Source organism: Lagopus muta, chromosome 2 (assembly GCF_023343835.1).
Source record: "Lagopus muta isolate bLagMut1 chromosome 2, bLagMut1 primary, whole genome shotgun sequence".
NCBI classification, from domain to species: Eukaryota; Metazoa; Chordata; class Aves; order Galliformes; family Phasianidae; genus Lagopus; species Lagopus muta.
In genome coordinates this window covers 84,190,546-84,215,788 of record NC_064434.1, presented here as the reverse complement: position 1 = coordinate 84,215,788, position 25,243 = coordinate 84,190,546, and the positions used below count along the sequence as shown (strand labels likewise).

The 25,243-nt window shown below is 36.7% G+C and overlaps 1 protein-coding gene across 3 annotated transcripts in view; it reads right to left on the bottom strand.

Annotated features, from left to right (window-relative positions):
• SRBD1 (S1 RNA binding domain 1) overlaps positions 1-25,243 on the bottom strand; it is a 122,073-nt gene that overhangs the window by 66,713 nt on the left and 30,117 nt on the right. For all 3 annotated transcript variants that reach the window (XM_048935846.1, XM_048935847.1, XM_048935845.1), the window contains 2 exons: positions 23,658-23,748; positions 22,569-22,676 (listed from right to left, as the gene is read on the bottom strand). In XM_048935846.1, the coding sequence (XP_048791803.1) occupies positions 22,569-22,676; positions 23,658-23,748 (199 nt within the window). The remainder of the gene's footprint in view (positions 1-22,568; positions 22,677-23,657; positions 23,749-25,243) is intronic.

Genomic DNA, 25,243 nt, shown 5'->3' with positions numbered 1-25,243 from the left:
TTAACATTTTACTGATTCTCATTAATGCTGCATAGACAATGTTCAGAAATGAGGAATGTGGTAATACTCAGATTCTGCAGTAGTAAAAGGAAATCACTGTGCCAAATTTTAAAGTAGGTAGAACTAGAGCTCCTTACTACAGTAAGTAAATAAAATTCAGTTCAGGATGAGAGAGAAAAAACAGTCGAAAAGAGCACATTTCCTTTTCTCAAGTGCAAGAAAACTTATTCACAGGGCAAAGGGGTGGGGGGAAAGCCAAGAAAGGAAAAGAAACATATCTCAAGCAGGAAAACAACATACAAAAAACACTTTCAGAAGACGCATACACAGGATATTTGACAGCCACTGTGAGATGGCTTTGTATATGCACACGACTATTCCACAAACTATTTGGTGGAGCAGACTTGAAATAGGAGGGGGAACAGACCCGCACTGCTGCCCAAGGACAGCGAAATCCAGATGTTAAATACATTGAAGTCGTTACCCACAGTAAATGCACAGGGCCACAATTGCCAAAGAAACCATTCTCTGGGTCAAGCAACCGTAGCAAAGCAAGATCCTGCAGACATATTAGCGGCTGTTGAGAGGTTTTACTCACTGTTTTTAGCTACAGCGAGGTGGTTGCTAATGTGACACTGGCACACACAGCGCTCGAGCATGGAGCTTCGCCACAGTACAGGATTACAAGCAAAACAGGTTTGGGGATTCGTGTTTGCAGTCTTCCTGGATTTTGATCTTTTGACTGGGTGAGAGTGACACTTTGGTGCGGAAATAATCTGGGGGACTGTTTTTATTCTTCTTTATTTAACAATTCAGTGCTATCTAGGACAATTTTACAGTAATTTAATGTTGTAAAATGCTCTGCTTTCAAAGAACGTGTTTTTTTTTAATGTCAGAGCACTTTAAGCCAAAACCAAACCTGCTCAAATTAGTGGGCCACATAAATTTACTGTGCTCCACGCAGTTCTTTACACACCAACTTTTTTTTTTTTTTTTTTTTTTTTTTTCCTTTTCTTTTTTAAAGGATGCAATTTAACAAGAGCCAGAAGTACTCAGGATCCCAGTAAGAGTTGTTGAAAATGGCACCTAAAATCTGTAGGTAAACATGTATTCAAAAATAAGCATATCTCTATATCTATATTTTTTTCTCCAAATCTTCAAGCCAAATAATCTAATGAAAAATTATTTCCCCTTTCCAAGGAAAATTAAAACATAAATGAGCCTAATTTCTGTACATTCCTTAGAAGGACAATTCTTGTACTGAGTGAAATAACAGCAGTTAAAACAGTATTAACAAAAGTTTTGCTACTGAAAGTCATTGTGTGGTAGAAGAATAAGCAAGTGATCATAACAGGCTATACTCATAATACACCGATAAGCAAGTTTCATGTAGTGCTGTCTTTATTAAAAAAAAAAAAAAAAAAAAAGAAAAAGAAAAAAGATGGTCTCTTCCACCTATAATGCAATTCATTATTATTATTTTTAATAAGAAGAGTCCAAAACAAAGCTGCTACACAATATTTCAATTTAGCCATGGTGAAGTAGTTTTGTTAAATAGATAATAAATGTTTGTACATCGTGCTGGTCTCATTTATGCTCTATTTCAGACATTTCATGTATCACTAATGCAACATAAAGTGTATTCCATTAGCACCACCTGGTGGTCCCTCAGCTTTATGCCAGAAATCACACCACACAAGCTGTATTCAAATGCTTTAAGTATGTCTAAGATGCTAGGACAAATAATCTTCTCACTGAGCCTAAATAAGCATTACATAGTTGATATGAAGAATCGTTCAAATTGTGCACATTTCTAATCTCTTAATTTTTTTTTTCCCCAGGAAAACTAAAAGATCAAATAACTAAAAAATGCCAAGATATTAAATACCTACAAAAATGCATAATAATAAAGAATACATTTAACAAATATATTAAAAGTTAAATCTTGCAACTTCATGTACATGTGTATAACAGTACTTTTTAAATATTTTTAAAGAAACTTGGGAGTTTTTCGGTAAGTTTTTAATGAAAGCCTTTTGAAAATTGTAAAAATTTAAGGTGCATTTAAGGAAAGATATACACACACCCTTACACACACGCACACATCCCAGTCCAGAGGTTTCTTGAGTTAAAGACATATACAGTTCCTGACATTTTCATTAACTTTACCAGTATTTTGGACTGTTGTATTAAATTGAAGTCAATTTCCCACAATCAAATGCAATGCCAGATTAATAACAAACATAAAAGTAACTTTAAACAATTTTCCACAATCTCCAAAACCCTGATTTACAACTAAAAGCCTTTAAAATAACATTTCGAGAAATGGACACATCACAAAGAATTGACCAGTGTTACTATTTGGAAGAATGTTGTGGTCAACCTAAAAGCAAAGGGTACAATGACCTCAAAATGGGTGCAAGTTTTCTTGTTTGATTATAATAAGATTATCTGCACCAAAATACAACTGCCCTCACAATCAAAGTTTAATTATGACTGTGGTTAACTAACCTAACAAAACTTCAAACAAATTACCTAAGAAATCTATTCTTCATAAACCTGTGTCGACAAAACCAAAGGCTCTGCTTGAGGAAGGAAGGAATAAGAGATTATTGCATGACTTCTTCAAATAACTGATAAGAATTATACGGGGGAGGAAGAAATCCAATGATGAAAGGTCTGCTAGAAAACAATACTACATTACATTTATATGGAAGTCCACCATGCAATAATCAGTCATAGAATCACAGAATGGTCTGGGTTGAAAAGGACCAGAATGATCATCCAGTTTCAACCCCCCTGCTACGCGCAGGGTCACCAACTACTAGATCAGTCTGAGCAGAGATCCAGCCTGGCCTTGAATGCCTCTAGGCATGAAGTATTGCAGTCTCAGAAGAGCTTACAGGGACTGCCAATCAATCAGCTCTGGGGAGAGGAATGACAAGTTTTAAAGAAGAGGTCCCACTAAGGAGCTCCGTAGGGCACAAGCTGCCCTCACACAGCCCACATGGTTATGAGTGATACAGATCCCACATTTTTACTCAGTCACGTTCTGTAATTCCCCATAGAAAATATTAGTTGAAACTGCTCACAGTCTTCCAAATTAACTACAAAAAAAAAAAAAAGTCTATATATGTTTCTATCAAAATGAAAGAACTTACTCAGTCTTTTGCCAAGTTTACCAGAAACTGCAGCATGCAAAGAAAAAAGCAATCTCAACTTGACCAACTCAACCTACTTCTTGGAATAAAAATTATACTATTTCAAATCAAGATAGTCATGCAGCAAATTCAAATACAGGACAACAGTATGACTTTCAGTCACTAACCCTACTTTTCCAAAAGCTTTCTGAACTATGGCAGGGGCAATAATCAGCTGATAGACCAGCTTCTGAAGTGCCAGAATTTCAAGGCAGCCATCACCACATCAAAGTTAACAAAACCAAGTTTTCTTCTCTTAATACATGGTATTACGTGTATTACCTGACCTGCACCAGGCAGGTCAATGGCATTCTTAGTAGATAGCTCAGATTTTTAGAACCTAATGAACAGAACAATAGAGAAGTTAAAAGGAATACCAGAAATCAAAGCCAGTTTAACTATGCAGTCTGGTTGAAGAGCAACAGTCAGACCATAAAGAACAGGTGAAATGTGTGACCAATACTGGAAAGATGGAATTATATTCAAAAATGCAGTTACTGAAATCATTATTTTCAAGTACTACCTACTTTCTTGTAAGCTGGAAAATATTAGGACTATCAAGTGCAATTTTACACTCTTTGGAGTGGAGAAGAGGACAGCAAGTTGATTTTATATATTCTGCATGTACTCAAAGACAAAAGGCTATTTCAAAAAAAAAAAAGAATGACTACACTGAGACATACCATGCGACTGCCTTGCCTCTTCATGAGCACAAAGCAGGTTTCAACAACATGAGGGAAGCAAATGTGGCACAGGATTTAAAAGCTTCTTCTTTAAAATAGTAATTACTTTGGAATATGTAGTCCCACTCTGTTAGCTTTCTGACTTAGATGAACACAGAGAAACTGTCCTACATGAAACACTTAATTGACTAGAAGAGTTCAAAATGTTCTCATTTTAATCTTTATCTACCATCATTCCTGTCTGTCCCCAAAATCCACTGGTGAGAAGTATCTTAAGTTAAAACAGTGGAACAATTGCTATACTTTACCCGTGCAATAAAATAGGTAGTAGAACCACTGCAAGATGTAACCATGAGTTATCATGCTTTAATTTTTTCCATATTAGCTGTTGTTCCGTAAGCCCCTAAATCAAACAGAAACTACTTAGCGTACTAAACTAATAAAACTAACTGTATAGTTATGGCCTGAAACCCTTTATTCATTTGTCTACAAACCATGCCCTCTGCACATCTCTGTGAAGGGAAGAATGATCAGATATCTGTCTTCATCTTGTCTGAAAACGATGACATTTTTCAGTAAGAAAAGGGTCCAAATGGCAGGTGTCAAAGAGCTTTAGCTTCACACGTGCTGCTAGGAGGCAGAAAAAACAACAGCAGCGTGTGGCCATGTCAGAGCTGTACAGAAGCTGCCGTACAAGTGCATATCTGAAAAGAGCAAACCTCATAGCCTGTTAAATCAATCTAGTGCCAGATGCTGTTATCAGAACAAAACTGGTGCTACGGATTCATCCCCAGAAGAAATACATGTCCCATGCCCATAGTGAAAAGTGAGCGACCTAGTGTGGCACATCTTGAGACTGAAAGTGACAGCTACCTGCGACTGCCCCCACCGTTTTTATTGACAGTTTCAGAAAACAGGTTCTGTCATTGCTCATAAAACAGCTGGAGCGGAAGCATCCTTCTGCTCCTGCAGAGAACTTTAAAATCTGAACTACATGTTCAAAATCTACTTCCAAGTTAATCATCCAACTAAAAAGCAGTTGGGTCATTTACTTTTCCTTTAGACACTGTAGTACAAGAGACAGAATCAACTGCAGCTCCTCTCCCCGTTGCAGCAATGCTATGGAAAGGAATCACTACAGTGTAGATATTATAGAATGCTACACTACCTTAATGTAAGACAAGTTGAATTAAAAAAAAGCACCTTTCATGTGATTACAGTATGATAGCATTTAAGTCAATCTAGAATCAGTAACAGTAAATACTTCTACATCTCTTAAAAATCTTTCCTTTTTATAGCCAATTAACATCAATATGAGAACAAAGGAAAGACAATAGAAAAGGTTTCAGTATTGATAGGGGAAATGAAACTCCAATTAAAGAAACAAAATAGACGTGAGAACTGGTTGTTCCTTATGAATACACCCAAAAATTTTAAGACCACTCCTGCCAAAGCTCAGTCAGTTTTAAACAACAGAATTATCCCAATGTCCTCAGCAAAACAAGCACTGAGGATTTTACCTAATTTCATTCTACCCTCAGGGGTTGAAGTGGGAGCAAGGAAGTCAAAAACACAACTGACATATTTAAGTATGTCTTCAAAAAGAAGAGAAACACTAGCAATGCAAAATGCTCATGTTAGATATGTTCACAGACTTTTAAAACAATACGGCCTAGATGCGTTCCCAAAAAGAAGATTACACTGCTCCCCACAAAGCGTAGCAAAATCATCCCAAACCAAAGAGCACAACAAGCCTTTTCAACCCTTACCCCTATCAGGTCCTGCAAGCCCAGCTGGGCCAGAGCCTGCAGCAGCCCAGAGGGAGCTTGAGGCACCGATAAGGAGCCCACTGGCAGCACTGCCCTGCCAGCAGCCCCAGATTGGCTCAGCCGAGCGGAAAGCCCTGCAGCAGCACGTGGGGAAAGCTGGTGGGTCACGCAGCCTGTCTGCAGCAGAGCAGGATCCTGCAGATGTAGGAGCCAGCCTGGCTGCTCTGAGAAACAGCAAACGGTGCAAATCCTGGAATGCATCAGTTATACATTCACGCATCATTATAAATCTCACAGAGAACTGCAGTCTAAAGGAACAAGTAAAAGGCTGAATTATTTAATTTAAAAAGTGATTTCTGCCAATAACGAAATAACTATAAACTTGGTACTATTTGTATTTCGTGATGTCATCAAGTTTTCTAATTGGGAAAATTGATGTCTACCTGATTTCTAAGATTATGTTTCTCTGCTGCATGCATGCACTGTCCTATCCACAGCATTGTTCTAATATGGGACACCAGTCACTCAAGATACGGATGATCTCTGAAGGAAGATCACAGAATCACAGAGTGGTTGGAACCAGGGTTGGAAGGGACCTCAAGGATCACGAATCTCCAACCCCTCTGCCACATGCAAGGCCACCAACCTCCACATTCACCAGGCTGCTCAGGGCCTCACCCAGTCTGGCCCTGAACACCCCCAGGGATGGGACATCCACAACCTCTCTGGGCAGCCTGTTCCAGCATCTCACCACTCTCCCTGTAAAGAACTTTCCCCTGACATCCAACCTAAATCTTCCCTCCTTCAACTCAAAACCATTTCCCCTTGTCCTGCAGTTATCAACCCTTTTGAAGAGTTGATTCCCTTCCTGTTTGTAGGCTCCCTTCAGGTGCTGCTTCTTTGCCTGAGACTTTAAAGAGAACACTGATTTAGTCCTATATAAAGTGTATCAAGAACTGTTACATACTGTCTATTGAAATTATCTAGGAAGGCTACAATGAAACATGCTACTCAGTTGCTACATTTTTATCTGGAAAATGGGCAACAGGGAGGCAAGAGTTGAGACAAAAGTCCTGTTAGCCAGATGGATGCTGAAACTTCAGGTGATGTTAACTCTCACAGAGACTCTGTCCCTAGAGTCTCTAGACTCTAGAGAGGAGACAAGACCATAACACATGGGAAAAAATGTCTCTTGGAGGGCTGTACCACTAGCAACTCCCATTCTCTTCATCACTCATTTAAAGTCCTTTGGAGGAAGCCCAGTATGTGTTCTAGTGCAACCAGTACCCAGATTCACACAATTCTGACCTGTATCTTTGGCCTGATTCCTTTTCCCTTATGACATCTCTGATCTTGTATGCCTCCTTAGCAAGTTACCCTCTCCCAGGTGCAGACTGACTATGGGAAGCTGTATGGTTCGCTATGTCTGCGCCCCCCCTGCAAAGGCTGTGCAATACCATAGAGACTGCTGAGAGGTAACCGCTCTTCTCACACTGCTCCCCTCCCCAACCCTATTAAGAACTAGGCTGTATCTGACAACACTATTTTAAATATTTCCAAATTACAGACAGTCCCCAGCACAGCACACTGAGCTCTGAGGTACCAAGATTTCCCACAAACTTGGAATAAACTAAGAATGATTGCTGGCAAGAAAGCATCTTTGATGTATTGTATCATAAAGAAAAAGTGTAACTATTACTATATAACTTTTCTGGCATTGATTTTTTCTTACTTTTCTTCTATTTGGAATTCACCTAGAAAACTGTCTGCTCCAGCTCACAGCAGATATGGCCAGATATGTTTATTCTCTAACTCAACACTCTTGAGACAAATGTTATATAGAGTAAATGGTGCTTTAAGAAGACCTTGTTAAAATTATATACTGCTGCCTCAAAAGTAATTTCTGCAAACTTAATCATCACAATGTTCTTACAATGTTTGAAGTCCCCATTTTTCTTTCTTTCTTTCTTTTTTAATGTGGGAAAAATGTTGGCTTTTACACTTCTATTTTATGAAAATTCAAAGCTGACATTGATAAAAAAGTGTTCCACTTAGTCCATCAACGGAATAATTTTCTTTACTGGAAGAAAGACTGTAAAGTAAGGTGCTATTTTAGTACTTCCAGCAACATCTACTATTACACACCTGTAAAGGAATAACAGCATTATAATAAAGAAAATATCACAGCAGATAAGAAAGAAAGTCAAGAGAAATGCACACACACAAAAAGAGGTTACTCTGATTCTTCAGAAAGTAGCTTTCCTCATGTAAAATTCAGAAAAACTAGCATATTCTGATAGTTCAAAAAATATACAATTTGCCTGCAATCAGAAAAAGCTTCTTAGCATCTCTTTTTTTTATTTTTATTTTTTAATAGCTCACCTTCTTTCAAAAGCAAGATGTTCTGTTTAAAATTAATCTTTCCTTACAGTCACTTTCCTCAGCCATAGATTTAAAGACAACGACAACCTAAGTGTCTACAGAGCATCGTGAGTAGATCTGATGCTTTATTTATTAAACTATACATTTTTCTCCTTTGGAGCCTCTAGGGTTCTTTCATGTCTTCTCTAGTGCTCCTCATTGTCATGGGTTTAAATATTGTTATTTCACTGATAAAATATGCAACCACTGGGCACCTACAGTAAGTGATGTGAATCTGAATCAAGTGTGTCTCCAGAAGAAAGTGAGCTCCTGTTGTCCACTGCTTAATCATTTAAAACAGTAATACCTTCTTATTTTTCTTTACAAAGCCTCACGTATCAGTGGAAAAACAAAACAAGAACCCCCAGACACCAACAATTGTGAAACAAATTCTGAATAAGCACGCAATTCATGAAAACATAAATTCCTTTAATAAGAATCAAACCAAAGAAAAAAAGCTGACTCAGTTAAAAAACAAACAAACAAACAAATCAGTAAAATAAAAGTTCAGTTAGGCAGTGCTACACTTGTTCCCACCCACCCCCACCCCCACTGCCTTTTATTCCCCCCCCCCCCCCCCCCCCCTTTAAAGAGGGAATAATTTGTTCCCTCAGGTTGTGACAGATCCACACTGGAGACTTTCCATGAGCAGTATCACTAGAACTGGCATAAACATATGCTCAAAGACCACTTCATTTAAAACACATTTTTCATCCACTTACAAACACTTTAAAAAAACTTCCTCTTCTACACTGAAATTCCTTATGCTTCATTTCTAACTAATTACTTTTAAACTGGAAAAAAAGTCAAGTAAAAAAATTTTTTTCTATTTAGTTATCCAAATACAAAAGCATAGGATAAGACAGATTTCTTACTACTGAAGAGCTGGTCTTATATCTGAATCATAAGAACACAACATAATTATTTGATGTCCTATTTTTTACACCACCATTTGCAAAGTGTTCTTCTACTCATAGATATATCCCACAGTATCCAGGTAGTCAATCACCTGCAATTCTAGCAGTAAAAATCTGTTTAAAACAGTGTAGATTTATGTTAATACATTAATGTGACTCTATTATGAGTCCAAGTATAAATATTTTGTTTAAAGAAATCTTGGAACTACATCTTTTTAATCACATTAATCCTTCTTGAGGCCCATTTTTTAAGAGGAAAAAAATTTCTTAGAAACACATAAGGACTTGTAGGTGACAATTACACAACTCTAAACAAATGCACCAATGAAAATCAAATCTTTTTCAAATACAACTAGGTTGTTTTCTCTAACAGAAAAGTCCACATCAGAAAGCTCAGAATCAGAAAGGTTGGAAAAGACCTACAAGATCATCTAGTCCAACCATCCTCCCATTAATTGCTACCAGAAGCTACTAAACCATATCTCGTAGCTTCTCATCTAGATGCCTCTTGAACACTACCAGGGACAGTGACTGCACCACCTCCCTGGGCAGCCCATTCCCGTGCCTGACCACTCTCTGAGAGAAATAGTTTTTCTTATGTCTAATCTAAACCTCCCCTGGTACAGCTTGCGGCCATTTCCTTGGGTCCTGTTTGTTGCCTGGGAGAAGAGTAAGAAGGAGAAGGGGAATCACACACATCACTTCAAAATGAGAGCAAATTGTTTCAAAACTTTCCTCCCCATTCATATCTGGAGAGCATGTGGCAAAGCCAGACTGCAACTTCATGGGAGGGTCTTTGGCAAGCATTCTGTTGGAGGAGAACATGATCTGAACCCACTCCTAGGAACACCAGCAGAATTTCAGGTACTATGTCACGTAGGCCATGCACACGGACTCTGAGTGCAGTGGCTCAGTCATTGGAGTCTCATGTCTGGATCCATCCAGATAAACAAGCAATGAAGAAACAGGGCCTTGCAGTGATTCTTTAGATTTCAGAAAAGCTGGCTTAGCCTGACAAACAAATGGAGCCTTAGAAAGTAAACAGCACTGCACTGGAAAAATTCGAGCTTCCTCAGATACCATAAACAAGAAACAAAACCTATAATTCTTTGGAAATTGTTCAGAAACGAATAGAAATATTTGTACTTCTGATCCTTGCAGTAAAAAGCCCACTTAATATTGAGTGTAAAGACTCTTGTAGATAATAACTAACTAACTATCTGTTATTTAAAAACAACAATAGCATGGATATCATGGGTGCAGAAGAAGAGAATACAATGTCACAACAGTAATTGTCCAGACGAGAACAAGAGTTCACGTGAGACTCAATGGCAGTGCAGAGCCAGAGGCTGCAGCGGGCAACTCCTGCAGGGGGTTACAGAGAAAATATGCCAGCATGGAACGCACAGCACCCTGCAATGCAGCCAATCATCTCATGCCCTCAGGCACCCGCTCGTTCTGCTGGCTAGCGTGGCGGGTGGAAGAGCCAAGCCTCCTCCTTGGCCTGTCCCTGCAACACAGGCCGGGTGATCGCTGCCTCAGCAGCCGTCAGCCAAGAGGGCACGAGTCTGCCACCACTCAAAAGCACTGTCATGTGCTACGATCCATGCTGGATCATGCTAAGGCTTTTTCTAGCAAGGCTGTTTCAAGACTGGGAGCACTTCCTACACCCACTGCAGAGATGGTGTAAAAAGCTCCTCCTCCACCACTAGTGCCAGATGGAAAAGCACAAGGCAACAAACATCAAGTATCTACCCCCAGAGGAAGGATATGCTGCCAAGTCTGAGCACAAATACAAGTTTAACTAATTCAGCTTTTAATTCTGTTAAAATGCAGATTTTAATATTAAGGGTCCAATTACCACCTGCCTTCAATTTATTTCTCCCCCCTAAAAACTGAGAACAACCTAATCCTAAATACCACTAATCCCAAATGCCTCTGAAATACATATTTGGAAATCTGTTTCTAAAGTTACCTAAAGGCAGATGTGTTCAGCATTCTGTTCAAGCTGAAACATTCTCCTGCACAATACAAACAGAAGTTTGAAGTTACAAACGCCTCACACCAGAGGGGGCCGGATTTGGGTTTCATCAGACCCAGAGAACCAGAATCAGCATTTCACAAGCACTAAGTCGGGATTTCCCCTGAAAGTCAGAAGGGCTTGCAACCGCACCAGCACCACAGTTATTTATGCAGTTCTATTACATCAACTGTGGCATAGTAAAGGAGAAACTGCAAAATGACATTTTGTCACAAAATCCAGTCAAAGCTAACTCACAAATCCATTGTTATTCATAAATAAATAACAAGTAGACATAAACTTAACTCATACCAAATTTTCAAATTCAGACCTGTTTTTAAGAGTTTCACCCTCTGTAGAGTACAAAAGTACGTAAACGAACTGTTTCATCCTAATCTTATTGTAATGATTATATATTGTTAATCACAATCTAGAATTAAGCAAAATCATTTTTTTTTTGCCTATGATACTGATATTTCAGTTCAGCTAGAAACTAATCCATTTTGCCCTTATTGCACTGCATAGTAAATTAGATGTACTTACACAAGTCATGAACAGCATCTAATTTGAATCTTTAATTCACAAAAAGCTAAAAGAAATATCTTACACATGATAAAATGTAAGACTGTGCTCCAAATTAGATGTCACCAGTTTCTTCTTACTAAGCAATGGAAGAACTATTTTTTCTTGTTTTAATTCTCATCTCAGAAAATACTGTTCCTGTTGGAAGCCAACCCACAGCAACAGGTTTACCAAAAAGAATCCAGTGAGAGGAAAACTGATTTCCTCTGACTTGCCCTGCTCATAGGACTCAGCAGTGGTGCTGTTGGTACCCGAAGAAAGACGATATATTAAAAGGATACTATATCATGATTTCAGAATTATTTTGTTTTACAACATCTGAATTGACAACGTCTCTTTCTATTTATTTTTACAGGAAGAAAATGTTAAATCTTCAGGGAGAGAATCACTGAGAGGAAACTTAGGAATATCCACTACGATTTACTTTAAAATGACAAACTAACCTCCAGAAAATAATTTGAATAAAAACACAGCAAACTTTGAGGTGCAATTATACATTATGAGGTAGAAATAGGCCAGGAAGAAGTAATAAAGACATCACTGCTTTTACTGAATGTCCACTTCCAAAACATATTTACAGTACAAAATCACAGTAGTGACAAGAGAATCATCCAGGGAAGCTGTATGTCTGAATTGTTTTTCTGAAACACTGATGTCAAGTTCAAATGTCAAAATGTATTTTATTCAACTGATACTTCCAGCACACTCCAATAAAAGGGCTGAAAAGGCAGTGGGCATATTGCCTTGTCAAAAAAGAAATATAAAAATGATACAACATAATGAAATACAAAAATGAGCAATGAAATATAAAAATTATATAAGTTTGAGAGATAATTTTTATGTAACACTGATTTAAAATTAGCAATAGCTATTAGCTGCATCTCGATGGACATCTCTCTCTCCCACCCAGTTTTATATTTGGAAAGCTCCACAGAAAACTAAGCTGCCTGAATAGCATTTGATGTTATTTTATATAACACCACACAATTGGAAGTTGTAATCTTACTTGTAATTACAAACAGGATTAAGATGAAACCATTACTTCTGTCTCAGTTGCACACTTGCTTTCAGGACTTCTTAAAGGAATGGAAAATAAATAATATACAGAATGGCTTAGAAAGTCACAATTTTCATCTCTACCTGATGCCATCAAAGCAGCAGGCTTATACCAAAACTGAAAAGAACAGGAGAAAGAACCTTCCTCTTCCCTTTCCCTACCCAGTTCCAGTTGTCCTCGTTGCTCCAGTGAGAAAGGAGGTGCTTCACAGAAGCTTGTGCTTTTTGATGTCTCTTTTCAGACATCTTTCTTGTCTTCATATCACACACTATGACAAATGGATCATTTCTTACTCCCTCCACTTACTCATCATTGACAAAACCACTGGAATCCAGTTATAGAAAGGAATTACTCTCAATAGGCACCTTCAGTTACAAATGTCTGACACTGCAGTCATCTAAATCTAATCCTTTTTCAAGCTGAAATAAGCTACTCAAAGGCCCTTTGAGACACAGCACGTCTATATTCTTTGTCTCTCAAGTCCTGAAAACATCACAAGTGTGCTGAAGCATCTCCTGTTGCTGTGGCTTCTTTCAGCATCATTCATGAAGCTTTTAAGACTGCCATACACTTTCTTGATATGAAAAATGAGCCTAGACTAGCACAACTCCGTTTCAGCACTGAACAATAGCACACCAGCTTCATGTGTGACATAGTAGTAGCAAGCAGCTCTGCACTGCCAACAGACTCCATGAACAAATAATCTGAAATGAGGGATAAAAATGAGAATTTATATAACTACAGAGTAAAAGAGCTTTAGCTTTACTAACCAAGGCATTGTATTTATTTTCTTCTTCCCAGACAATTTTCAGTCTATCAGACCTGAAAAGTCACTGAAGAATATTTTGCAGATGTCCTTAAAATTCAAGTAATTTTCTTTTTTTATTGAGGCTTTTAATAGCTGATCTTGTGGCACCAGGGGGAGCTTGTTAGTAGCTGTACAGATGTCTGATTCATTAGGTTTACTATTCAAAACAAACCTCAAAACAGACTGTCAGAAGGAGAGAGAGAGTTTTTTATCCAAACTTGGGATGTAACAGATGAATACCACTGATGCTTCAGAAAATAAAGAAACTCTCTTCCCCATTAAATGACAGTATTTGTATATATGTGCACTGCGCACTCAATTTTCTTCAAGATTCCCAATTGTTCTATAAAAAAAATATATTAAATCTGCACAGATACACTCTAACAGAGATCTAGAATGAAGAATTTAATCCCAAAGATAACTGACAGTTTAAAGCCACTGAAATTAAGGTATATCATGTAGAGCACTAGGCAGCCTAATGTAACCTGAACACATAACTTAAGCTTCTGCTATCAGCATCAATGATAATAGCACGACATAAGCTTAAATAAATAAATCTGTATATTACAATAAAGGAAGCCCCAAAAGAACTGAAATGCAGAACACCAAACGTGGTTTCACAAATGAATAGGTATGAAGTTTGGCAGAATCTCAACTTAACTAAAAACACATTACTGGCAATCTCACACAAATGGAAAAATGCTTACTTTCCCCTTCTGTTCCAACAGAACGTCTGCTTAAAGACAAAACACCACCCAAACATGCAACCAGGTCAGACTGTGCCATAATACTCTGGCTTAGTACCTCACAAATCAAGGAATACGTCTTGTATTTATATCATTTTAATCTGGACGCTATCAATATTAATCATTCTTTATATTTTGATGCTTGTACTTAAATTCTCTCCTGACAGGTTTCCACAAGTAATTCCTCCTGGAGTCTTTTTACGTAGTGAAGAGCCTAAATGAGTTTTCCTAGCATTTATACTAGTAGAAAATTCACCAGTTGTCACAGCTATTTAATGACAGTGACTTAAAGTACACGTGTATTTCCGGCATTTCTAAGACAGAGAATAACAGAATAGCACCCCGAATACCAACGAGAGGCAGAATTTCTTAAACATGATTTCACCTATTTCAAATCCAAATTTCTGAGTCTTTCTATTTTTTATTACTTCCAGTTGTTTTCATCCTATGGCTCACAGCTATCTTCCAAAAAGGTCCACGGTGGAGAAGGAAGGAAGCTAGTCTCCTGTTAGTAGGGCTACACTCTCAGGAGCTGGTGAGCCAAGAGTCACCCCAAGGTTCAACAACCCTTTCAAGAATCAAAGAAGCCCTTCAAGGAAATATCTTTGAAATCAAACTTTATGGCATTGACCAAATAGCACAGACTTCCAAAGGCTGTAATCATATTAAACAGTAACCTAAAACATTTCAGTCTGAAACAGAAACCCACTAGATACCCTTACCACCTCAAAAATACCACACATGCAAATGAGCTAGTTTATTTTACTGTCACAATCTAGCACATTTAAGATGTAGTTATTCATTTTTCTTTTAATCTATCATTTCTGGGCCTTGGAAGTAGGTTTGAACACAAGACTTTGTGCCTCAGTAACTGCTTATGGCAGAAATAGCAGCATTTGCTTATTGCATATCCTTTGCACATCTTCTCTGAATGACCTTTTACCTTTACAATTTCTTCTTATGTCTCTATGTATTTTGAATGCTTGCTATGTAATTTGCAGGAGCGGATTTGAGATCAGCACGTTTCCAATTGAATAGCACACAAAACTATTCATAAACATTTGTCACAAGCTTAATAGCTTTTTGTCTCAAAATCTTCCCTAATTACATAAAAGTTAATTTTCTGCTTTTTTTAGTGTCTTTAGAAGGTCTGAAGACATTCACACATTCAAAATAAGTAACTTCTTAAACATGACATTACTGTTGGTGAGATTTTCTCTCAGAAAGAGAAAAGAAAGAAGGGAAGTCATACGAATTTCCTCTTACCTTCCCCCAACTCTTTTCCCACATACTGTTCAAGATCTAAGTCAAACAACATGATCTACTGGTCTGGAAAAACTGACTTTTTCCTCAAGATTTAGATTTCTTCCATTATTTACATTTACTTCCTGCCCACCACCACTTCCCCACCTTTGCACTGTTGAAGTCCAGTCACCCTATATATCTTACTCTTTCTATACTTAAGGCATTCATAATTTCCTTAATCACACAGACGTACTTCCAACTAGACTTTGTTTTTAAGTTAAAAAACTGCAAATCTGTTTGCCTATAATAGAATTCAGCAGATAGAATTCCATAATTATCTCTCAAGTGATATAAAAATATAGTTATGAAGTTTATTTAAACTTATAAAGTTTATTTAAACAACTTCAAAAATCATACTTCAAATTATCATCTCCTATTTCACCTGTCCCATTATGTTTCATTATTGCTTATGTTGTTTTTTTTTTTCTTCTCCTCTGAGATAAGGAAAATAAAAGAAAAGAAGAAAAGAGTACAGACTGCAATGATTTCTACAGTAAACTTTTAAAACAAGTAATGTAGACAGGACAACCTTTGCTTTTTTGGATTGCTTTCAAACCCAAGATGACTTCTGAAAATCTCTTCTCTAAATACTACAGTCTCAACTCATGTTTGATACCAGACTGTGGATGGATCATGAACAAACATCAAGTGCTATTTTGAATGGAGACACTTATTCCATTCACATTATGCTGAATATCAGACTAATTACTAGCTAAAATAATGATAATCAAGAATAACAGGAGGAGAAAGTCTCTATGCAGACTGAATATCTTATTTACAACAGTCTGAAATATAAAGATACGCAAAAAAATTTTAATTTGAAACATACACATTTGTTATGTCCAACTGTTGTGGTAAGTAATCACAAATATACTAATTTTAGATAAGAGGCAGAGCACAGTTTGGTTGGAAAGCGTGATTTAAAATATTTTCACTGATTATGTTTTCACACACATTTTAAACTTATTTCTTCCTCACAGTATTTCTTTGTTGTTTAGGACTCCACTACAGTCTGCAATAAGCGAAAGCAGAACAAAAGGTCTTCAGTGCATATTTCAGATGTCTGCAGATTCTGTGAAATATGTATTCCTTTCACAATCTCTCTCTCTACAGTTTTCTACGTTTTGAATTGGGTTTCTACTGACCTAAGGTGTGTAAGTGCAAGCATATGTCATCAAAAACAACTTAAAAGATAATAAAAAAGAAATAGGAATAAAGTTTCCCATATTCCTACCTCCTTTGTACTCTCGACAGACTTGAAACAACTGCATTAATGCAGCAAGCAATAGCTTGTAAAAGGATGCAAACCAGCTGAAACATTTGACAGACAGTGTTAAATACCAGAGGATTCATATCAACCACTTTATTTGAAAAGGTGCTTTGATGTTGTCTATCTTTCATGTACCTCTTTCATGGCACATTAATAAGGAAAACTGAGATGGGGTAAATTAAGTCCCAAGGTCATATCTAGAGTTACAGCACCGTGGGTACCCGATGAAATACGGATTAATGCTGCATGAGCACTGAATAAATAAAACCACTTCTGTTAACCACTTAAACAAGTTTTACAAGTAGTTCTGAACTTTATTCGGCAACTAGACTTCAGACATCTTAATCCCCCCACACTGCTTTGAAACCTAATTATCATAATGTGAACCCGAATGTTAGGTCCCTTTCAAACTGCGAGTGCTATGAAGCAGAAAAGTAATGGAAATTAAGCTAGTGTAACATTAGAAATGTAGAGGCACGGAACTTGAAAGTGGCATTTGTTAAAGCTGAGAGAGCATAATGTAGATATTCAACAACATAAAACACACATTTAAATTGAAAAGGATATTTAAAGCATGTGCAGACACCTATAAAATACAAGTGGACCTGAAATCCCATAGAACAAACATTTCTAAATCAATTTCTTGCCACCAAGGTCCAACTTCAAAAGGTATTAAACAGTCTATTCTACCTTAGCAGAACTTTACTAAGTATTCTATAGCAGACAATTTAAACATTAAAGAAAACCAAATGAGAACTTTACAAGACATTACAGACTTTCCCCTATTTGTCACAGTACAGAAGTGTTTGAACTTAAACAGCAGTAAATTATTAATTACACCACTTATAAAGCCTCAAGAGCAAGAAAAGATTTTGCTGAAAGCAGTAGAAAAAGATTTCAAATCAAGTTAAATCTAAGCATAACAGAAAAAGAACACCACCAAGCCACCTAGAAAACAACCCTATAAAAATACATTTGCCTAGCAGCAGTGCCTGATACCTAACAAACTTACTTTATTTTCCAAAAATGAGATGGAATAATACAATTTAAGTGTGCATTAATAAAACAAGCATGGAGGAAAAGCTGGACTAGGAGTGCTTATATTGTGACAATGCAACCACAGAGGCAGAATGAAAAACTGTGACTTCATTTTTCCAAATACGATGACTGAGCTGCTCATGGCACCCAGTTTTGGTATTCACCTGTCGTTCAAACAGTTTTCATTTCCAAGAACAGGCAGCAATTAAAGAAAAACAGTTGCAGTGATCTAAATATGGAATAAGATTGGTGACTTTTTTTCTAGATTTTTATTTAATCCAAAATGGAAATCCTAAAAGTTTATAGTCTGTAATGTAAATGCTGAACACACTGCTGTCTCATTTGCATTTCTGGTCCTGCTGAAACAAATACACTTGTCTAAAAGAGAACATCTGTTTTGGTTATAATACAATGTATCTTTGGCAGACTCTCAATAGAACTAACAGAAATAATCAAGAATATTTATTGAACCTTGTAACGAAAACTGATTTGTAACAAAAAACCTGAAGACTAGATATGACGGTCTCTGGGCTCTAGTCCAGTTCTAATCTAAGTCAATAAACATTGACTCTAAAAGGAAAACTGCACTTGCAAAAGAATCCTGAAGTTATTTAGGTTGGATGTAGGTACTGAAAGTGTGTTGGTTATAAAAATAGTGAAAAATATTTGCTTTAAATCAAAAACTGTCAAACTGAGTCCAGACAGGTTTTAAGGCTGCAAGAAAAAGTGTGCTACATGCCTTATATTCCCATCATTATCTTAACTCATTTGTCTTCTCTCTGGAAAACTTCAGTAAAAACTTCATTAATAATTGCCATTGCTGAGAACCTGGTATTCTAACAGACTGCATTTTGTCTATTTATTCGCACTAGAAAAATATAAAGTAGTCATTAAATAAAATAGTTGAGAAAAACTGGGTCCTATAAACAAAACTGTTTGGGAAATCTCCTTTGATATCAATGCAACTGAAATACTCTAAAGTGAGAATCGGTTAACCTAATTATTGCCCCTACTTCACCTCTTTAACTGTGTGTTTTAGTTGAGGTTTGTGGTTATACGCTCATTGGAGTTAAATTCTGAAGTCAAGGATATCTTCATGCACAGCTCTGGAACAATTGCACAGGGCTTGACCCCTAGAGAGAAATTCAGCATATTTCTGCATGTAATGCACATACATGCAGTCACTAAGTATTCAACTGGCGTTATTTGCCAGAGAAGCCAAAGTCTGCAATACCACTCTATTTTTCTGGATGTCATTTCTGAGCAATAGCTTATGAAGCTGACTGGGGCTTTGGTTTTAAGACACTATAAAACAACAAAGTCTGGTCATTTTACATTTGGATTTCTTCAAGAAAAGGACTGTAAATGTAAATACCACTGGCAATTCTCTGAAACTTGTACAGAACAACTAAGAGTTCAGTTTTGTCAGGCAAGCATTTCCACCTTCACACAGTTCAGTGCCTTACCAAGATGTACAATGCTTTGCCAAAGGTATCATGTAAGATGTAATTGATGCATTCTGTAAGTTTCAGTACAGTGAGATTTTTTTTTTTTTTGCCTGTTTGTGTTATTTTTCTGTACAAACACTCAATTGATTTGTAATTTCATTTTTCACTTAAAATTGCCTAAGCACTCCCTTAATAATGAACTATAATGTACTTAAATTCACTTGATCCAAAAGCATACAGTGGGTTTCCACTGAATTAAACTGAACTGTGTTCAGGCTACGTACAATGCTCTTACTTTTCCCCTGTGGTGAAAAAACGCATATGAGAAAACAACATAATCAAAGGATGACTTTCTAGAGCCAGAAAGCAAAGGAACTTTGCAAGATTCAGAAGCATCTCTGGGCAACTGTGGTACTGGTAAGGCAACGAGATGCATGTAAACTAGTTTAGCAGAAAGCAACATGGGAATCACAATCCTCAAGAAATAAACTGTCTAAACAGTTAAACTAAACACTAAGACTGCAGATCCAGCTTACTTTGTAGAATCATAGAATAAACTTAAATATAGGCAACTTCAATAAACTTAAATACATACAGGCACACACAAACAGTATGACTCCATATAGGTCAACAGAAGCAAGCATCCCATATAGTATACCACACAACAACAACAACCTCACATTTTTTTGACTTTGTACTTTCTAAGCAGTATCTCAGTGTTCTACATACAGAACCTGACATAAGGACAAGCTTCTCATCACAAAGGAGCAAAACAAGGAAACAACTACTACTATAAAAATATAAACACAGAACAAAAGCAAAAACTGTTTTCATTCTGCTAATTTTCACTCCCAGGAAATCTTGGAGGTGAAGATTGCATTTATATACTTTGATTGCTCCAGAAGTAATGCTTTCTATTTAATTCCATGAAAACTACAACAGATACAAAGAGTAAAATAACACTGTTTGATAGAACAAGTTTTTCAACATAATCAACAATATTAGATATGTATTTTTGCCAGCAATAAACAAGGACCTGCACGTCATGCTCATATAAATCTGCACCAGCAGAGATTTATCTACTTTTCATCAGCCGAAACACATGAAAGCTAGAAGGCACTAAATCCAGACTACACAACTGGTGTGATAGGACAGCCAAGTCAAAACTGATAATATGCTCCGTATTCCTCAGACTGGTATAGGGCCTGGTTGCAGAAAAAAAAGGTTTTCTTCTTTAGGCTGACACTAGAAGTCTGAGCCTTCAGCCGAATCCACACTGTAATGTAGCAGTCAGAGATGGTGACATGTCTGGAAATCTAGAAGGATCATCTCTTTCCTATCCCAGAAGTGTGCACATTACTTTACCTACTGAGGGCTGTATTTATTTATTTTTTTTTAATGTGGAATTCACAGGTCACCACAACATAGACTACCATTTTGACTCCAGCTTGCAGTGGCAACACCACATCTCACCACCAGTAATGATGTGATCCAGGTAACTATCACCTTCAGCTTTGTATTCATTCAATAGGCCCTGATGAACTTGCATACAGTGTTCTTTCTACTCCTACTGTGTGAGCATTTGTGGGATTCACCTGATGCAAATTTTGCAAGATCTCAACATTGCCACCATTGTTTCCAACACACTGCAGCCAGCTTTCAGCTCTGTACACAACTCCCTGGACATAATCTGCCAATTCATGCAGATGAACTGATCAAGATGTTCCTCGTTTTGTGGTGTGACCATCCAGAACACGGCTTGTCTTTCATGCTGCTGTTGCCAGTGCAGAAATGTACCACACACTACCTGACAGTGCTCACATCCACTGTTTGGTCTTCAGAAACATTCTGCAAGTGCCAGTGAATATCAACGGATGCCATTTTTTCCACACGGAATTCAATTACCCACAACCATACGTACTTCTATGTCAGATGTCATTCTGTCACATATCTCTTTGCTGCCATTTGTCACACAGCAACTATATGTAATAAAATATCGGTGGGAAAGTTCAACCTCTACTGCCACGCACACCATTAACATCCATCTCTGATATTGTGGGCCAACATAATAAAATAATAGGCATTACTTTTGCAGCAGTCCTTGTATTTTTTTCTACAAATATCACCAAAAGTTTTGGAAAAAATGAAAGATAGAAAATGATCAGATACTAATACAAAAAGCAACTAACTTGGTAACCTGCATGACTTCTGCCTCAGAGCATTTATACTGATTCCTAAAGCTTTTATTAACTTCTAAATGCTATTGCTCCTGCCCCATTCAATACTTTGTTATCTTGCAGATTCTATAATCTTGCTTTACAATATTAAAAATATTAAAGCAACCCAAGAAAAGAATGTGAAAATGATCTACCACAGAATAGCAGAAATATATTTTTCTTGTATAGGCTAAACAGTCATTTTCATTTTGTATATGATATCAGATCATTACTGCCTTCAGACAAAATGCTTATGTTAACATAATTGATGTTTAAACTACATAAAGTGAACAAAACTAACATAAATATTTGCCAGAAAACACACAGTAAGAAGTGCTTTTCATTTTCTACTGACTATAAAAATTCACCGTTTTAGAGTTGGTTTCCTGAAGCAGATGCATAATTTCTCAGAAGTTTGAACAGTCTCCATCCTTTGCAGAAAAAAACCCATATGCCCCCCCCCCGCTTGCCTCCCTTCCCCCCCCAAAAAAGCCCACCAAACCCATCACAACAGAAACACTGCCTAACAATATCAGAAAATCCCTGTCTCTTAAGCAGCAGACGCAATTCTGCATGGAAAAAAGCAATATAGTTCCATACAAATCAAAGGTAGAATAGTTAGAATTTGACAAACTAATGGATGATGTTTTAAAATTAAAGAAGATAAATACCTTCACTACTTTCTGCTAGCTATACATAGGGTATTTAATTCCAGACAAATTAATATCAAGGGGATTAGTAAATATTCCATACAACAGTCAGACAACACAAGGTTTAACTTGATTTATCAAGAAACAAATATATGATCCTTGAGCTGCAATTCTCACAGACTTGAGCGTGATAACAGCAACAGTATGAACTTCAGAAAGAGAAAAACTGTGAGTCAGTGAGTCTCTTGCAGACTTAATCTACCTTCATGCTCCAAAGAGCTACACTCCTTTTCCTTTGGCTAAAAGGATGGATCAAGCATGACTTAAACACAGATAAAGTAACCAAAAGAATAACTTAACAAACATTACACTTAAAAACAGCTGTTAGGTTAAAAGAGGTTGAACAGCTGAACATCACAAAAAGCAAAGTAATCTTACCAGTAAACAACATCCAGTGGTGCAAAGTATTTCTTCATAATTAAATCAGCAAAGTAAGCTTCTGTTTCTCTGCAAGCCGTGCCATTGCCAATCACAACAGTGCTACAGCTTTGAATGGAGTAGAAAAAAAAACTTTTTTCAACTATTCTTTTACACTTTTTCACACAATGCTCAGTGTACAATGACCTATACACCTTACTTTACATAATAGAATAACTGCATTTAATAAAAACATTCCTAATAATACCACATTTTGCTTAAAAGCTTTTCAATACAACTTAAAAAGACGAGTCAAAAATGTCACTCATTTGTAATGAAATTGAAGAGTTAAAAAATAATAATATTTATATTTATAGAAGAAAGGTCACGTATTTACAGTCCTCAGATCAACTCACTTGATATTTCCTTCATCTACTATAAATCATGAAAACGTAGGTGCCCAAACAATCAGAATCTTAGTTACAGATTATGTCCTGGAATGCCCCAGTACAGCCAACTAGTCACTAAATCATGATGTTTAAAGCCAATCCAATGCTTAAAAACAAATTGGCTCATATATCCTGGCAGTTCAGCAGCTGATTCACTGGACAAGATGTCTGCCCATTGGGGTTCCCAAAGCATGTAAATACAATAACCTTTTAATTGTGTTCCCCATTTGCTATTCCATCTGGAGATTGATCTGGGTACGATTTCCTTTGCTTAACAAACTTCTTTCAAAAATTGTATCTGGCTTTTGGAATAGGAAAGGATCAATGAGTGGGTTCAGGGTGGGAAGAAGGGAAGACAGCATGTCTAAATTTGTTCCTTAATGTTAATTTCTAATCCTAAACATAAACAGAATGACAGAGTTTTATGGAAATACATTAATAGCATGCAATCTTAGTCATACTTGTTGCTTCATTTCATATCCTTCTATCATACACAAAGGGTAAAAAGCATGAATACAGTAAGAAAAAAATAAGCTCTAACCTACAGAGAAGGATAATTCCATTAAAATCCATATTATTTTGATTCTACCCAAAGGCCAGTATCGATGCAGCAAAGATTTTTCATTACGTTAAGTAAGAATAATAAGTTTCCTCAACATACCTGAACTGCAGCAGAAGCCTCTTTATCTTCTCAGCTTCACGAAATCCTTGACCAGAATGCAAGTATACAATATCGGTATGGAGTATCTGACCTAGAACAACAACAACAAAAAGCTATTGAATACTTCTTTTAAAAAGACTTTCCAAGGCTATTTCCTCCTCAATTACTGAAGTGAATTTGATGATTTACAAATAAAGCGTTTTAAAATGACATCTTCTATTTTTGTCTCTGATTAGATGAAAAGTATGGTAGACTGCCAAAGCTAGACAAGTTGATACACTTTGTATTTCCCTGAGGACACATCCAAATAAGAAATAATGAGCAGCAAATTATATAATACTTTATACTCTTAATATTATCAAAGAGAACAAAATTCACTGCAAAAAAAATGTAGTGCTATAGTCTACTAACTTTTATTTACTTGTTTTAAAAGAGATCCACCAAAGAAAGATGAAAATTAGGAATCCATTTTAAGGACTAGAAATACAGGAGCTCTAGAACTTCAAGGCTCACTGCTCACTCCTGCCATATTCCCATAACAAATTTGGAAATAAGCCTGTATTAAACAATACCGATAGCTAACGGTATAATGCAAGCTAAAAACTATTTACCTCCATTTCATTGCCATTTTAAGACACAATAAGAGCATATCTTCTCTCATTCCCTCACTGGGTATGTATATTCTCAGCCAAAAGTCAGAGACAAAAGAAAAAAGATTCCTCACAGCATCTAAAAAAGCATGGATCCCCAGATCAGACTAGGATGCACTAGAAAGGCTATGATTTTTATCTATCTAGAAACTGAATAATGTAAGTTCTGCAAGTAAAAAAACATTTCTGACTTCTCATGTTAACACATAACCCTAATCAAAAGGTCTGATGAAATGTCCAGATGTTCAAGATGCTACCCAGGAAAAAGCTAAGTTATAGCAAGCACTTAAATCCAAACTCTTTGTTACCAATAAAAATGCCAGGTGCTCTTACATACTATTGAGAGGCACAGTTATTTGAATCCATATTCAAGAAGGCTGAGGGAATTTGAAATTCTATTTTATTGAGGAGTAATAATATCACAAGAGACACTAGAACGTATGTGCAAAAAATTTAACCTTCTATCTGAAGAAAGGAATTTCTAAGACAGGATGTGTGGAAATTACTAAAAGCTTAAGAAACAAGCAAACATATATTTGATAAAATGAACGTAGGTTACTCTGAAAGTAATGCCTTCTATTTATTTCTACAAAAACTACAACAGAGCACAATAATGCAATTTCATAAAGCAAATTCTCAGCTACAAAACACTTCTTCAAAACAGTCACCATCATTAGCTATGCATCTGCAGCAGCTATGAACAAGAGTCTATATACCACACTTGTGAAAATCTGCATGGCCATCTGGAATGTGACTCATCGTTCACATCACTGTCGCCACTGCTGAAATGCACCACTCACTGCTTCACTGTACTCATATCCACTACTTAGTCTCCAGAAACATTCAGCAATTGTCAATGAATATATATATTTTTTTTGCATAGAGGAATTCAATTCTACCTCCTTGCTTCGTACACACCACCAAGACAGATGCTAT